Source organism: Aulostomus chinensis, chromosome 22 (genome assembly GCF_037954235.1).
Source record: "Aulostomus chinensis isolate RoL2024-O1b breed Wild chromosome 22, RoL_Achi_v1.0, whole genome shotgun sequence".
Taxonomy (NCBI): domain Eukaryota; kingdom Metazoa; phylum Chordata; class Actinopteri; order Syngnathiformes; family Aulostomidae; genus Aulostomus; species Aulostomus chinensis.
The window spans coordinates 2,014,681-2,032,383 of NC_141341.1; the positions used below are offsets into that span (position 1 = coordinate 2,014,681).

Genomic DNA, 17,703 nt, shown 5'->3' on the forward strand with positions numbered 1-17,703 from the left:
CGGTGTTGCGTTCTGGCGGCGAACGATTCCTCTGAGGGTTTCGAGGTGTGAGCCCACGTTCACCGATGGACACAAAAACACCAGGAATCGACTGATTGGTTGTTTCAGGTCCATGTGCTTTTATTATTTGGTGAAGTACTGAACTGATCTTACAAAATATACAAACCAGAATAATGTAAAAAAAAGACTACAATCAATTTGGTGTTTGATGAAACACCCAATTATACACACTCACTGCATTCAAAATTATTATGCAAATTATATTTTTCTCTGATTTTCCTTGACTCAAAGTTAAGACAGCATAATTTTCAAGTTATCACCTGTTAAGGTATAATTCAAAATTTATTGAACAAACCTCCCAAGAACAACAGTATTTTTTAAATAAACTCAATGCACTGTTAAATAATTATGCACAATGTAGTTTCAAACTTCATATATTTCTATTTATATATTTATATATACATGGATGGATGAGTGAAAGGTGCGTTCAGAGTGGACTGCAGTACCACAGTCAGGCCAGCAGGTGGGGCTTTCGTTGGTGCTGTCTATCTAATTGTGGTATTTGTGCTCTGCCAGCAGAGGTCGTGCTTCACCACCAATCTTCTAGGGTGTCCGAATGGTGCCGCGGTGTTTAGGTGGTAGAAGTAGGCTGTAGCGGTAGGTCGTAGCAGGAGGACGTAGGTTGCCACTTGGCGATTCGGACGCAGCCAGACTCGCTGTCCGGTATTAGCCCACATGTCCCGCCTTCGGTGGGCCATTTACACAGGAAACCTACTGACCGGATCTTCAGAATAAAGGAATCCCGCTCCTCCAGCCTGGAACGATCCCGTCTTGTAGAAACAGAAGAGTCAAACGTGAAGTGTGTTTTGTTTTTCTTCAAAATTGCTTGGTTCCATTCCTACTTTCGTCCTCTAATCTCTAACATGTAAAGCATGAAGCTTTTATTTTGGAGTTCACAAGCGGAAACAGGTGTTTCGGTGGGTTGACGCTGCGGGGTCCGGAGGAGCGTCGCTCTTTCATCTTCATTTATTTTCAGGGTTTTTTTGTTTGTTTGTTTTGTTTTGACATATTAAAATCTTGTCGCCTTCAATGGCGGCCGCCGCCGCGCGCCTCCTTCCGGCCATCGCGCTCGCGGTGCTGTCCTCTCTCCCCGCCGCGGGGTCCGCGCGCAGAGACGTGCTCGAGCTCGGGGACGCAGACTTCGACTACCTGGCGGCGGACCACGAGACCATGCTGGTGAAGTTCTACGCTCCATGGTAACGGTGACGTAGTGATGACTGACAGCTAGCAGGCAGTGTTCCGTGTTTTTATCATGTTGGCTTCTTCCTGTCCCCCCCAGGTGTGGCCACTGTAAAAAATTAGCTCCAGAGTTTGAGAGAGCAGCGACCAAGCTGAAGGGCAACGTCCAGCTGGCGAAGGTACCACTACCAACACCATCACCACCATCATCACCACCACCACCATCTTCACCACCATCCCCATCACTAGCATCATCACCACCATCACTACCACCGCCACCATCATCACCATCACCATCATCACCACCACCATCCCCACCATCATCACCACCATCACCACCATCCCCATCACCACCATCATCACCACCATCCCCATCACCACCATCATCTTCACCACCATCCCCATCACTAGCATCATCACCACCATCACTACCACCACCACCATCATCACCATCACCATTATCACCACCATCCCCACCATCATCACCACCATCCCCATCACCACCATCATCACCACCATCACCACCATCCCCATCACCACCACCATCTTCACCACCATCCCCATCACTAGCATCATCACCACCATCCCCATCACCACCATCATCACCACCATCCCCATCACCACCATCATCACCACCATCCCCATCACCACCATCAACACCATCATCACCACCATCCCCATCACCACCATCATCACCACCATCATCACCATCATCATCACCATCATCACCACCATCAACACCATCATCACCACCATCCCCATCACCACCATCATCACCATCACCACCATCATCACCACCATCCCCATCACCACCATCATCACCATCACCACCATCATCACCACCATCACCACCATCCCCATCACCACCATCATCACCATCACCACCATCATCACCACCATCCCCATCACCACCATCATCACCACCATCATCACCACCATCACCACCATCATCACCACCATCAACACCATCATCACCACCATCCCCATCACCACCATCATCACCATCATCATCACCACCATCATCACCACCATCCCCATCACCACCATCACCACCATCATCACCACCATCAACACCATCCCCATCACCACCATCATCACCACCATCATCACCATCATCATCACCACCATCCCCATCACCACCATCACCACCATCCCCATCACCACCATCATCACCATCACCACCATCATCACCACCATCATCACCACCATCACCACCATCATCACCACCATCCCCATCACCACCATCATCACCACCATCATCACCATCATCATCACCACCATCCCCATCACCACCATCCCCATCACCATCATCACCACCATCCCCACCATCATCACCACCATCCCCATCACCACCATCATCACCACCATCATCACCACCATCCCCATCACCACCATCATCACCACCATCCCCACCATCATCACCACCATCCCCATCACCACCATCATCACCACCATCACCACCATCCCCATCACCACCACCATCTTCACCACCATCCCCATCACTAGCATCATCACCACCATCACTACCACCACCACCATCATCACCATCACCACCATCCCCATCACCACCATCATCACCACCATCATCACCACCATCCCCATCACCACCATCATCACCACCATCCCCATCACCACCATCATCACCACCATCCCCATCACCAGCATCATCACCAACAACTCCACCAGCATCCTCAGCTCCATCACCACCACCATCACCACCACCCCCATCACCACCATCATCACCACCATCATCACCACCATCCCCATCACCATCCCCATCACCAGCATCATCACCAACAACTCCACCAGCATCCTCAGCTCCATCACCACCACCATCACCACCACCCCCATCACCACCATCATCACCACCACCATCACCACCACCCCCATCACCACCATCATCACCACCATCATCACCACCATCCCCATCACCATCCCCATCACCAGCATCATCACCAACAACTCCACCAGCATCCTCAGCTCCATCACCACCACCATCTGCCCCACTTGTCCAGTGTTTCTCAACTCTTCTTACCTGTCCAACAGGTGGACTGCACCGCCCACTCAGACACCTGTGGGCGGTTTGGGGTCTCTGGCTATCCGACTCTGAAGATTTTTAGGAATGGAAGAGACTCCAGCCCCTATGACGGTCCTCGCTCAGCAGGTAATGATAAGATTAAGAATTATAAGATGTCAGAATATAAAAAAACAACAACAAAAAAGCAGGAATCAGGGCCAAGATGGCGGCTGAAACGCCAATGTGAGCCGCGGCGTAACCTCTGAATAGGCAACACGCAATAGACACCACTGATGGATGTTCCTACTAAACTGGCAGGCAAGTGAAGCTCCGCCCACTAGAGCCACAGTGCCGTAAACTGAATGGTCCATATTCCTCAAGAACAAGGGTTCCACCTGCAGGCACATGCTGGTCAACTGACGGCTTTGTGGCGTTGTCACACACCTGCTCTTAATAAGGCCATGGTGGACGGGGGTCAATCTGTGTGTGTGCGTGTGTGTGTGTGCGCGTGTGTGTGTGTGTGTGTGTGTGTGTGTGTGTGTGTGTTAGAGGGGATCTACCAGCACATGAAGAAGCAGATGGGTCCGGACTCAGTTCGCCTGAAGACCCCTGAAGATTTGCAGACTTTCACGCGCCACTATGATGCTTCTGTAGTTGGTACGAACTCTGAGTACTGAAGACACATGTGAACACGCTGACTGACACATGGACTATCAGCTGACCCTCGTGTGTGTGTGTGTGTGTGTGTGAGTGTGTGTGTGTGTGTGTGTGTGTGTGCGCGTGTGTGTGTGCTAGGTGTGTTCTCAGGTGATAGCAGCTCTCGTCTGTCTGAGTTCCTTAAGGCCGCCAGTCTACTGAGGGACCAGTTCAGATTCGCTCACATGACCGACCTGATCCTTGCCAAGGACTACGCTGATACAGAGTGAGTTCTGACTGGACCGGTTCCGCATTGAGTCGGTTCTCTCACAAACCCAGATGCGCTTATCAATGTGGTGCATGAATATGTGATCTTTGGTGACTAACAGATCGGTTCTGCTGCCGATCAGTAGTACCGCACCAGTCGCCACACAGCTAGTGATTCCCCTGACCCCGGTTCCTAGTAGTACTGGACCCAGACGTATGACCAAATCAGTTCGGAGGGTTCTGTGTTACGGGAACATGACATTACGCCGCAAACTGTTGTGTTCAGTCTGCGTTCCACCAAGGATCGGAGAGCTTTTATGTGTTCTTGGTGTGATTGTTCTCATCTGGACCGAGCAGCAACGCCCGGTCCTTGTAGAACACAGTTGCGTGTGAACAAGGTAATTTAGTTTGTGTGTATGTGTGTGTGCGCTCAGGTGTGTGTTGCTGTTCAGACCTCCCAGACTGCACAGTCAGTTTGAGGACTCCGTCGTCGTCTTCAAAGATTATTTGACCATCGGATCCCTGCGGCGCTTCATCAGAGACCACATGTAAGTGTGTGTGTGTCTGTCTGTACGCACATGCTACACACTCACTGGTTTTACTGTGACAGCCTGGCTGTCACTGACTGTCTCACATGTGTGTGTGTTTGTGCTTGTGTGTGTGTGTGTGTGTGTGTGTGTGTGTGTAGGTCTGGTTTGTGTCCTCACATGACTCTGGAGAACCAAGATCGACTGAGAGTTCGTGACCTGCTCACGGCGTTTTACGACCTTGACTACCATCGCAACCCCAAAGGAGCCAACTACTGGAGGAACAGGTGACACGCACACGCACACACACAGATACTCAGAGTTGTAACTGTATTATTTACTACCTGATGACAAATCCCTTTAAGCCCCTCCCTCTGTGTCATGTTGCCAGGGTGATGAAGGTGGCATCTCAGTATGCGGGGCGGGGCTTGACCTTCTCGGTGGCCAATAAGAAGGACTTCCTGTCTGAGCTGGAGGATGACTTCGGTCTGGGGACGTTAGACGGAGGAGAGCTGCCGTTCGTCACCATCCGGACCAAACTGGGCCACAAGTACACCATGCGAGAGGAGTTCACGTAGGTACCCGGGCGAAACCGGGCCATGAGAGGGGCTACCAGGCTGTGTGTTTTAATGTGTGTGTGTGTGTGTGTGTGTGTGTGTGTGTGTGTGTGTGTGTGTGTGTGTGTGTGTGTGTGTGTGTGTGTGCACGCTCCAGGCGGGACGGCCAGTCTCTGGGAAGGTTTCTGGATGATTACTTCTCAGGCCGACTGAAACGTTACATCAAATCAGAGCCGATCCCGGAGAAGAGCTCCTCCCCTGTGAAGGTGTGTTCCTTTGTTGGCGACTGTTTGTTTCTATCCACGAACAGCAGGTGGCGTTAATCCTCCAGCTGTGTGTGTGTGTGTGTGTGTGTGTGTGATGTGTGCGTGCATGCGTGCTGCAGGTGGTGGTGGCTGAGTCTTTTGATGTCGTTGTCAATGATCCAGATAAAGACGTCTTGATCCAGTTCTACTCGCCATCGTGTCCTCACTGCAAGAAGCTGGAACCAATTTACAGAGAGCTGGCAGCTACGGTACCTTCATCACCATCATCATCATCATCATCATGTGAAAGATGCATGATGGCGATGACATCATCAACACAACAGACGGGAGTGAGACATGTGAACACATCTGTAGAAAAACTTATTTCCTGTCTATCTCTCAGCTGTCGGCAGATCTGAACGTTATTATCGCTAAGATGAACGCCGTGGCTAACGATGTTCCACTGGGCTACGATGTCCAAGGGTGAGAGGTCAGAGAAACGTCCCAAAGCCATGTTGGCGAGGACAGTTTGACTGACGTCTGTCTGTCCGTCCGCAGGTATCCCACCATCTACTTGGCTCCAGCGGGGAAGAAGGATGAGCCGCGTCGATACCAGGTAACAAACATGGCTGCTTTTCATTTGCAAGGGCCAGGAAACGGTTGACATGTGACGTGGCGTCTCCTGTGTCTCAGGGTGGTCGGGAGCTCCGAGACTTCCTGAACTTCCTGCGCCAGGAGGCGGGTCACAGTCCGCTGCTCGGCAAGTCGAGGGACGACCTCTGAACTCTCCACCTGCAGCTGGTGTCCATGACGACCAGATGCAGGCGATGATGTGTGATGTCATGAGACACGGGACACTTGAAAGAAACACGTCTTGAAACCGTTGAAAGACTTGGTCGTCAGATGACGGATGACATCATGATGACATCATGACTTCCAGCATGATGACATTGTGGCCGCCATTAAGATCGCATCATTCATCTTCACAGGTTGAGGCGGTGATGAAGGTCGGTGACGAATGTTTGATAACGTGGGGCGTGAGGTCACTGCTGGTCAACAGATGCAGTTGTGGATGATTGATCCTTTTGTTAAGGACCAAATGAGTCATGGATCATGTGACTCACGGACCTCTCTCAGTTCATGTGACTTGTTTGTTTGTTTATTTATTTATTTATTGTGTTTTTTTTAAGAACAAACTTTCGATGACTTTTGCTCATTAAAGTGACGTCAAACATTTTACTGCTTCAGGAAGTCACTGCGTCTCCTCAGGTGCTGTTCGTGTCTGCTGTCAATCAAAGTACAGGCTCAAAGGTAAAGGTGTCAACCAGTTGCTGCCTCCTGAGCTGAGAGGCCACAGACAAGCCGGCCTGTGAACATTCAAGAACATCGTCCAATTACACACATCTGAGGTTAATGAAGGATCCTCCCCTCAGCCTTGTCTTGTCTCTACGGCAACCGTGAGCTCGAGCGTGATGCTACTTGTCAGCCGCTGGCAAATATGGCCACTGATCGCGAATGTTCGGTCTGCGGGAGTCCGTTCTGCAGCCAATCAGACTGACTCTTATCCCCGCCCCCTCCCCCTGAGCCCCGCCCCTTCCCAACCCCTCGCCCCTTTCAACCCCTCCCTCCTTCTTCTCGTTCCCCGTCGTTCACCTCGAGGCTCCGCTGCCCGGTTCGCAGTCAAAATGCTCGGCCAGCAGGTGCTCGTGCTCAGTAAGTACGACCGTTCCGTGATGATGTTAATGGTTTTGCTTCAACGCGGTACCCATGTCCTCCCTGTGCTGTCCAGTTTTATCCGGGGAACGTCAAACCCCGTCCCGCCTGCTACACAAAGCCGCCCAGCAGTTAGCTAGCCGAGTAGCACGTGCTGCCTTCTCCCGGTGTCCTCCACGCTAACATGCTAACAGCTAGCGTCTCCATTTGCCCTCAGAGAGCTGAGGCTGTTTCGGCTTTAGCTTCTCCGAGTTGTCCCGGCTGGTCACGTCACAGTGCTAGGATGCTAAGCTAACGTTAGTCAGCAGGAAGAGGGTTTAGCTGGCTAGCTGCTAACCCTGCTGACGCTAGACGGCAGACACACCGGGATCCGCTACGTCGTGCTGTCATGGTTATTGTAAAGTATCAGGTCATCAGGAATAACAAGTGACTGTGAGCCTCAAGGGTCGCCATTGTTCCTCAGACCAGAAGGGAGGGGAACCATGCTCTCTTGTCAGCATCCTCAGGTTTGGATGGACGATTGTTGGGGCCGTGACGTCACTGGTTCATAATCTCAGCGAAGTTAGAAATGGCTAAAAATCGGTCGGGACACTGCGGCTCGGTGACGTCACTCTTGTTGATCTGGTGAGATTTCATCAGTGAAGGAAACATTTGGGAAAAATCAACAATAAATATGTTCTGTAATCAGTTTTGTTCTGCTGGATGTTGGACTGGACCGCTGCCGCCTGAAGGTTCGGTGATCAGCTGTCACTCAAGGCAACCACTGATTCTCCATAGGAAAAGTGGTCATGTGACAGTTAAAGGGGTGGGTCATAAGTGTCTTCCGGCCCTCCGTGGAATTTAAGTTGAATTTCCTGTCTGCAGACCAGAACATGAAGAGAGAATCAGGGCGGAAAGTCCAGACTGGAAACATCAACGCAGCCAAGGTGAGTTTGTTGGTTCTGGAGACCAGCAGGGGCCCTTCAGGTCACTCCAGGTGTCCTGCTGGACAAGCTCACCGTGTGTGTGTGTGTGTTTCAGACCATTGCTGATGTCATCAGGACCTGCCTTGGTCCACGGGCCATGATGAAGGTGAAGCAGGCTGAGTTAATCGTTGGTGCTCATGTTCTTCACGTGTCACGTTCCAGTTCTGTAACTGCGTGTGTGCGTGTGTTGTGCCTGTAGATGCTGCTCGACCCCACAGGGGGGATCGTCATGACCAACGATGGGAATGCCATCCTCCGAGAGGTGACCACATCAATCATTTCTGTATGAAAGTAGCTTTCAGTTCAGTGTGATGACACCTTCTGTCTCCATGGTAACAGATCCAGGTGCAGCATCCAGCTGCCAAGTCTATGATTGAGATCAGCCGCACGCAGGACGAAGAGGTTGGAGACGGGACCACATCTGTCATCATCCTGGGTGAGAAACGCAGCCCCCTGTTGAATATTCAGGCCTCATGATTGGAGAACCACACTGATGTGTGTGTGTGTGTGTATGTCTGTGTGTGTGTGTGTCAGCTGGTGAGATGCTGGCGGTGGCAGAGCAGTTCCTGGAGCAGCAGATGCATCCAACCATCATCATCAGTGCCTACAGACGAGCGCTGGAGGACATGCTGGATGCCCTGAAGGAGATCAGGTGATCAAGCCCTGCCAGGCTTTTACTGTGGCGGTCACTTCCTGTCTGAGTGTCCACACATAGTTATGCGTCACCTGACCTGTGATCCCTTGCTAGCACCCCGGTGAACACAGCTGACCGCTCCATGATGCTGAAGATCGTCCACTCGGCCATCAACACCAAGGCGCTGAGCCGCTGGTCGGAGCTGGCGTGCAGCATCGCATTGGACGCCGTCCTCACGGTGGAGCTGGAGGACAACGGACGCAAAGAGATCGACATCAAGAAGTACGCCAAGGTGGAGAAGGTAAAGCCCGGTCACGCCGTCAGTTACCCTGGTTAGTTGCTCGTTGGATGGTCCCAGTGATGCGGTGATGTGTTCAGGTTCCTGGCGGGATAATTGAGGACTCGTGTGTGCTGAAAGGCGTGATGGTCAACAAAGACGTGACGCATCCTCGCATGAAACGGATGATCCGAGAGCCGCGCATCGTCCTGCTGGACTGTTCACTGGAGTACAAGAAGGGCGAGAGCCAGGTCTCACACACATACACACACACACACACACACAAGCATGTACACACGCATGTACCAGCAGGTAGGAGGACTGTGGCGGCCGCAACACTGCAGCTACACTTAGGCTGCGTCCGAATTGCCAAGTGCCAACCTACGACCTACCGCTACAGCCTAAACACAGCAGCACCATTCAGACACCCTAGAAGACTGGTGGTGAAGCACGACCTCTGCTGGCAGAGCACAGATACCACAATTAGGTAGACAGCACCAATGAAAGCCCCACCTGCTGGCCTGACTGTGGTACTGCATTCCAGTCTGAACGCACCTATTAAGCACATTAACGCACCTTTAGTCATCAACGACGACTATAAATGTTGGTGTTCATCAGAATGGGAGACTGTTGGTGGAGCAAACTTGGCTTGCGGGTCCACAGGTTTTTAGGAGATGAAGAAGAAGTCTGTGGTGCATTGTGGGCCATAGGTTGCTCCGTAGGATGCACCTGAACCGACCTACAATGTGGGCGTGTTTAGTTTGGAATTTAGGTTGTGAAGTAGGTCGCTACTCGCGCCAGTTGTGGTTTCGGACAGCCTGCGACCTGCTCTGACACCTGCGATCAGACCTACTTGGCCATTCGGACGCAGCGTTAGAGAGGCTGCTTCCTGCCGCAGCCATGACAGTGGGAAACACAGAGTTCCATGTTTGTCCGGAGTTCCTAAATTAAATCCAGCGTAGCTCCAAACACATCGACAGGCAACAGACAAAAGGGAATCTCAGCAGAATCAGCAGCGCCCCCCGGAGGCCGTGAGCCAGAGGTTCCGCTTGCAGGTGCTAGATGGAAAGTGGTGGTCAGACCCTCTCCCTGGGACAGGTTAGCAGGCCCGGGGTCGCCGTCCTCTTCTCACAAGATCTCACTTCTCCTCAAAGGTCTGCCCTGATAACGGCTTTGTGGTATATCTGATTTGTCAGCTCGCGGTCTCCAGGTGCGGCTGGGTTATTCTGCACAGCCCTGCCGCTGCTCAGAGCCTCACAGGTGAGGGTCCAATCAGGACGCGTACCTGTGAGGCTCAGCGGGGGACCTTCTAGCTTTACTGTCACCAGCTCGTGATCCGATTGGCTATCACAACTAACGCTATGTGCCCCTTCACTCAGTGCCCAGACGCCTGCACTGTTGAATCTGAAGGCCTCTGAGGCAGATTTCATACAGCCTGGCAACACAAGCTAGCTGAATTCTGATTGGATAAAAAATTTCACCTTAAAATACAACAAGTAGCGTAAAATTAGACATGAAGAGAACAGAGGAGAATAATTTATGTAAAAGTTTCCGGAAATAAATTAAGAACTGAATTAACTTGCATTGTAATTATGACCATGATTTGTGGTTTTGTTAGGCAAGCAGAGAAGGCCTTGCTGGCCCTGACGGCCGAACACTGACAAGCACACACACGCACGCTATGTAGGCTCGTCTTTATATAGAATCTGTGTGTTTATATATGGTCTCTGTTTGTTTATATATAATGTGTGTGTGTGCGCGTGTGTGTGTGCGCAGACAGACATTGAGATCAGTAAAGAGGAAGACTTCGCCAGGATCCTGCAGATGGAGGAAGAATACATCCAGCAGATCTGTGAGGACATCATCCGCCTGAAGCCTGACGTGGTCTTCACTGAGAAGGGCATCTCAGGTACACATGCGCACACACACACACACACACACACACACACACAGGCACTATTTACACACATTGGCAGATCAAAGGCAGACCCATAACCTGGTTGTTTCCTGTCTTTCAGATCTGGCTCAGCACTACTTGGTGAAGGCCAACATCACCGCCATCCGCCGCATCAGGAAGACGGACAACAACCGCATCGCAAGGTAGACACAGGTCATGTGGTTCATCTGCATCCCATCAGCAGCCGGCACCTCGTGATGTCACGCTCACGTTCACTCTGTCCAACAGGGCATGTGGCGCTCGCATCGTCAGTAGGACTGACGAGCTGCGTGAGGAGGACGTGGGGACGGGGGCGGGGCTTTTTGAGGTCAAGAAAATTGGAGACGAGTACTTCACATTTGTCACTGAGTGCAAAGACCCGAAAGCGTGCACCATCCTGCTGCGAGGCGCCAGCAAAGAGATCCTCGCCGTGGGTGGATTGATTCTTGTTGCTCAGCCTGTCAGTCGTCTGCCGCTGCTCCGTCTAACTGACTTCTCTCTTCAGGAGGTGGACCGCAACCTGCAGGACGCCATGCAGGTGTGTCGCAATGTGCTCCTGGAGCCCTTCCTGCTGCCCGGCGGCGGCGCCGTGGAGATGGCCGTATCCAAGCGTCTGATGGAGCTTTCCCACGTTCTCACTGGTGTCGAACAGTGGCCGTACCGCGCCATGGCCCAGGCCCTGGAGGTCATCCCCCGAACCCTGATCCAGAACTGCGGCGCCTCCACCATCAGAGTGCTTACATCACTGCGGGTAAAACCTTCACACCGCTCAACTCAAGTCGCTGAATGTGAAACTGTATGTAGTGGTGATTATGGTGTTGGGGTGTGTCTTGTGCTCCTCAGGCCAAACACACTCAGGAGAACAGTGTCAGCTGGGGCGTGGATGGCGAGACGGGCTGTCTGTGTGACATGGCGTCTGTGGGCATCTGGGAGCCGCTCGCCGTCAAGGCTCAGACCTACAAGACTGCAGTGGAGGTGAGACGCTCGGCTCTCTGCTGTTCTTGTGTTCTGCTGTTGTGTGCGTGTCCAGACTCTGTGTGTTGTCTCTGCAGACGGCCATCTTGTTGCTACGTATTGATGACATCGTCTCTGGTCACAAGAAGAAAGACAAAGAGGAGGCGATGGGAGGCCGGGGAGCCGAGTAGATCGCAGGGGTCCAGACCAGCGTCCAAGTTACTGTGTGTGTGAGCGCACGTGTGTGTTTGTGTGTGTGTGTGTGTGTGTGTGGACCAGAAGACTCAAAGAAAAAATAAAGTTCCAAGTTACTAAAAGTCGTCATCGTCTTCATTCTTTCTTCTGGTTCGACCTCATGTCCTGTTTTAACGTCCAGCCCAGGTGCCCCAGCGGACCTGGATCCCCCTCGATGGGGTGCAGCGCTGGTGTTTCAGATCAGCAGCGTTCTCTGTGACATCAGCATCGACTCACATCCGTCCAACTGGTCAGAGATTGTCAGGAAGCGGACGCTGCCTTAGGAGTGGAAGTTGATAGCAGCTGTGCCAGGCAGTCTGCATGGCCCCACAGCACCTTGAGGAGGCGCACTGGAGGGAGGAGCGGTGGGGGGAGGAGCGGTGGGTGACGGCTGAGGGGGAGCAACAAGATGGCGCTTCAGCTGTTCAGTTCCTAAATTTGAAAAACTCTAATCTCTTAATGTGTTTAACAATTCCCAAATGAAATGAATGGCTTTCACTGAAGTACACACACACACACACACACTTATATACTGAAGCACACATAAGTGGACTTGGCTGCTCTTCTCTGCGTCAGTACGCCTGTGTGTGACGTCATCATGGTGAGGTTTAGTCACTGGAGTGCTGTCGTTTATTCTGCTCTTTCAGTTGCGCTCTCTTTTCCATCCTTTAAGGTCTGAATATTTTACACACTTAATGTCCGAGGCCACTATAATTTACTCATATAAATGTACTCGGATATCAATGAGTAACTTAATTCAACCTAATCAGCTTTCATCCTGCTCCCTGTCTGGTGCCTGTTGCCAGGTGGGTCCCTGGAGACGCCCACAGTCTATCCTGGTCGTTTAACCAGCTCCGTCGACGCTGCGTGACGGGGTTACGCACATTTGTGTTCTCTACAATCCATAATTGATGAGTACGGGGCGGGACTTATCCACAGTCAGCTGACTTCAGGTCATGTGACCTGCGATGCCCAGTGACAACAAAGATGGCGGCGGAGCGGCGGAGCGGCGGGGTGAGTCTGTTCGTCCTCCTCTACTTCGCCTCGATCGGCAGAGCGGAAGCGTTTTCTCGCAAGGTAAGAACCTGTGAAGAACCCGAGTAGAACACGACCAGAGCCGAACCGATCCCCTTTACCCCAGCGACCCAGAGTGACTCGGGGTTCCCGAGGAACGAGCACAAAACCCGAGGAGCTTCGGGATACAGTCGATCACAAACGACCATCTGACAGCAGACGATCTTCAGTTAATATTTGGTCTGGTCAGCTGATGTCGATGACGTCATCAGCACCACTCACCAAACATTCATTCATCGCCAAAACCTTCAGGTTATGTTGTAATCAACTTAAATCACCAGTCAATTGAAAATATTGATTGATTGATTGATTGATGGGTTGATTGACAGTTCAGTTCACTGATGTGTCAAAAGTACCCGAATCTCCTCCGACAACTGAGAAATTGTTTATTCATTGAATCATTTTTCCATTCATTGAATATAAAGTTTGAATTTTGAGCTGATTGATTACCAATATTCACTGTTTAAGGTTGCTTAGTCATTTTTAAAGTCAGTCAATAAGAATAAAAAGATGAGGTTTGTTGGTTTCGGTATTGATCCCTTCACTGATCATTAAACACGTGATGTCATCGTGGATCCAGCAGGTTGGTTTGGATCGATTCAAGTATCGCTAATAATCGATTGTTTTTGATGTGTGATCTTCCTCCAACAGGTCACTTTTATGTTGAATCCTGGTGCACCGGCGCCACCTCCTGGCGGCGATTTACTGCACGTGAGAGCTGAAGGACACAACGACACACTGCACTTCCTGTTCTGCAGCGTGGGGGCGCCGACGCTGCTGCTGGTCCACACCAACATCTCTTCTTCTACTGTCTCGGTCCGACACGCCTCCAATGTTTTGTTCTCTTCCTGAAATATTTTATCTGTTTCTACAGACAAGTGTCAACATTGTTTAATCCTTCACGCGTCATCGTCTAGCTCGAGCCTTGTGTCACACACTCACACGAACACGCACTCTCACGAACACGCACTCTCACGAACACGCACTCTCACGAACACGCACTCACACATGAACACGCACTCACACATGAACACGCACTCACACATGAACACGCACTCACACAAACATGCACTCTCACGAACACACTCACACAAACACACACTCTCACGAACACACACTCTCATGAACACGCACTCACACGAACACACACTCACACGAACACACACTCACATGAACACACACTCACATGAACACACACTCACACGAACACGCACTCACACGAACACGCACTCACACATGAAGACGAACACACACTCTCACGAACACGCACTCTCACGAACACACACTCTCACGAACACGCACTCACACGAACACACACTCTCACGAACACACTCTCACGAACACGCACTCACGAACACGCACTCACATGAACACGCACTCACATGAACACACACTCACACATGAACACACACTCACATGAACACGCACACACATGAACACACACTCACATGAACACGCACTCACATGAACATGCACACACATGAACACACACACACATGAACACACACTCACATGAACACGCACTCACATGAACACGCACTCACATGAACACACACTCACATGAACACACACACATGAACACACACTCACATGAACACACACTCACATGAACACACACACACATGAACACACACACATGAACACACACTCACATGAACACACACTCACATGAACACACACAAAGTCTTCAGGACGTTTGTTGTTGTTCAGGTCAACTGGACGCAGTTTGAGACTCAGAACAGCAGCGGCAGCCTGAAGGTGGAGCCAGAGAGCAGCATCCTGTACACTGGCGCCCTCGTTTTCACGCGGGTCAGTGACATCACCAGCCACATTCGCACAGTCCACCCTGTACTTACACACACTGGCGTCAGTAACCTGTTGCACTTGTGCTTCCCTTCATCAGCTGCTTGAGTACGACGACGTAAACAACACAGCCAAAGTGACCCCTGACCTTTTCCCTCCGTATGAGCTGCAGGACATCAGCTGGTCTCCCCTAAATCTGTCTGACATGAAGGCTCAGCTCTGCGGCGCCATTGCTAATGGTTCACTGTGTCTGCAGGTGGGTCACCATGGTGACGAGCATCTGCATCAATTATTGGTCATTGATCCTAAAGTTCTGTTTCTGTCCTGCAGCTGTCTGTGTTTGAGTCTGAGGGGAGGGGGCAGGTCTGGCCCCGCCTCTTCCACTCTGCTAACTCCTCCCAGGTGGAGGTGTCGCTTGATGGCGTATTGCCACGAGCAGTTCAATCAAGGTTTTTCCTGGAGCTGCAGGCGGTGGGCGGGAATTATCCTCTGAGCAAAGTAGAAGTTCATCGATCGATCGACGATGAATTCACACCATCAATATTTAAGGTGATTAACAAACAATCAGTGACTGCTGTCCAACTGTCCTGGCAAGCCGCCGGTGCCACGCAGGTGGCACTCGGAGCTGAAGTTGAATAATTAACAAACGTGATTCAGTATGAAGTTTGAACATCAGATTTTTGACCCACTGTTGAGGGCTAGCGCAGGCTAATAGTTCATGGCTAGCACTGGCTAATGGTTCACAGCTACTACTGGCCACTGGTTCATGGCTAGCGTTGGCTAATAGTTCCTGGCTAGCACCGGCTAATGTTTCATGGCTACGACTGGCCACTGGTTCATGGCTAGTGCTGGCTAATGGTTCACGGCTAGTGCTGGCCAATGGTTAGTTGCTGGTGCTGGCTAATGGTTCATAGCTAGTGCTGGCAAATGGTTCACGGCTAGTGCTAGCAAATGGTTAGCGGTTAGCTGGCAGTGCTGCCTTCAACTAAAACATCTGCTTCATCAAGCAAGAAATTAAGACATCTTAACTAAGTGCATATAATATTTTGTAATAAAAACAAATGCATTTGCATTATGTATTATGTCATCATCACTGGGGTTGACCTCTGACCTCTCAGGTAGCTCAGTGGGTGTCGTTGGAGAACAGAAGTTCGGATGTTCTGGGCTTCGTGCAGTGGAAACCGGTGGCATACCGCCGCTCACCGCCAACTCTGGAGGACGCGACACCATGTCATCACTCAGACCCACAGCGTCAGAGCGGCGAGGCAGTCTCGGCGGCATCTGGGCTTATCCGAGCCTTCTATGTAGAACCAGAAACTTTTGGCTTGAATGTGAGCTTCGGCCTAGCCGGAGAACAGTTCTACAACAACACCAAGTTCCTCAGCTGGTCAGTTCTGATCCAAACACTGTGATCGGTTGTTTGTGATGTGATGTCATAGCTTCATTTGTGTTTCCGCAGGTCGGTGCTGATGGGCTTCGGCCCTCCTCCAGTTGACACATTCTCACCACTGGTAATCGCCATAATAGCGGTAGGTCTTGGCACTCCCATGATCCTCCTGCTGCTGGGCGGGGTCTGTGTCTGCGCGCGTAAGAGGGTGTCGACCTCAACCACAGCCTATGAGCCAATCAACTGAGTGCTGCGTCTCAACCAGTGAGACAACAGAGACTGTTTTAAACTCGTTCCCTTTTTTAACTCGCTGGTACTGATGATGAACAGGTGACATTATCTGAAGCCCCACCTCTTACGGAGCACTCAACCAATAAGGAGTCAGCGTTTCACCTGTTTGTTTTTATTATTCAAACACTGATTGATTTTTATGAAGTTAATCTGTTGGACTGATATTTTAATTTTTTTTCACAATGATCAATAAATGATTCTTTTAATAACTGTTGTGATTAGAAGTAAATCTATTGATCAGTTTTACGCTAACGTTTTTACCACAGATTCTGTTTTTGGGTTTTTTTTTATTGTTATCAGCATGTTCACTGGTGTGGTGAGGTTCATGTTCACCATAGGAGACTTGGAGAGGGCGGAGTCACAGGGGGAAAAAAGCAGGAAATCATAAATCTCCTAATTCTCCACATTTGTAGTCCAGTGGGAGATTAGCATGTCAGAGATTAGGTCTTTTTTTGTTGTCAAAAAGAAAGTTAGTATGTAGGAGATGAAGTATTTTTGTAGTTCAACAGGAAGTTAGCATGTCAGAGAAGAGGTATTTTTTTTTGTTCTATAGTAGGTGACCACCTCTTGGCTCCTCCACCTACAGCCAATGGGATTGTTCCATTGGAATTTGGATGATGGAGTCAAAAGTTTAGTTCATCAAGCTCTTCTTCACTAATGAACCCTCTGATGATGTTGAAAGCCTGGATGCCACGGTTAGCAGTGCTAAGCTAACGTTAGCCTAGGAAGGAGCTACACCAGGGTCACATGATTTCAAGGTCGTCACCACTAAGCTTCAGGCTTCTTGTGTTCCCCCTGATGACCTTTAATGACCTCCATGACCTCTGTAGGCTCCTCTAGACTTTTGTTACCAACCCAGGTTTTTAAGACTCCACCACTCCACCATCCACCGGTCTGGTGTTTACTGGTGGATCTGATGTAGAACTGAACCTCCACCATCCACCGGT

The 17,703-nt window shown here is 50.6% G+C and overlaps 3 protein-coding genes across 3 annotated transcripts; all 3 read left to right on the top strand.

Moving 5' to 3' along the window:
- Positions 1–941: 941 nt before the first annotated feature.
- On the top strand, positions 942–6,725 carry pdia8 (protein disulfide isomerase family A, member 8). The gene is made up of 13 exons (XM_086193407.1): positions 942–1,256; positions 1,340–1,418; positions 3,286–3,403; positions 3,806–3,913; positions 4,052–4,178; positions 4,594–4,707; positions 4,848–4,973; positions 5,078–5,260; positions 5,401–5,509; positions 5,629–5,757; positions 5,892–5,971; positions 6,047–6,104; positions 6,182–6,725. Exons 1-13 carry the CDS (start codon positions 1,090–1,092, stop codon positions 6,269–6,271), a joined length of 1,488 nt encoding a protein of 495 aa, XP_086049533.1. The 5' UTR covers positions 942–1,089; the 3' UTR covers positions 6,272–6,725.
- A 335-nt stretch (positions 6,726–7,060) lies between these two features.
- On the top strand, positions 7,061–12,283 carry cct3 (chaperonin containing TCP1, subunit 3 (gamma)). The gene is made up of 14 exons (XM_086193361.1): positions 7,061–7,201; positions 8,066–8,127; positions 8,222–8,272; positions 8,366–8,428; positions 8,506–8,602; positions 8,701–8,818; positions 8,915–9,101; positions 9,179–9,328; positions 10,854–10,986; positions 11,096–11,177; positions 11,263–11,443; positions 11,519–11,764; positions 11,857–11,988; positions 12,066–12,283. The coding sequence occupies exons 1-14, from the start codon at positions 7,174–7,176 to the stop codon at positions 12,156–12,158; spliced, it is 1,623 nt and encodes a 540-aa protein (XP_086049487.1). The 5' UTR covers positions 7,061–7,173; the 3' UTR covers positions 12,159–12,283.
- An 855-nt stretch (positions 12,284–13,138) lies between these two features.
- Positions 13,139–16,966, top strand: glmp (glycosylated lysosomal membrane protein). The gene is made up of 7 exons (XM_086193446.1): positions 13,139–13,278; positions 13,927–14,091; positions 14,986–15,084; positions 15,179–15,334; positions 15,409–15,627; positions 16,197–16,465; positions 16,538–16,966. Exons 1-7 carry the CDS (start codon positions 13,189–13,191, stop codon positions 16,710–16,712), a joined length of 1,173 nt encoding a protein of 390 aa, XP_086049572.1. The 5' UTR covers positions 13,139–13,188; the 3' UTR covers positions 16,713–16,966.
- Positions 16,967–17,703: the final 737 nt, after the last annotated feature.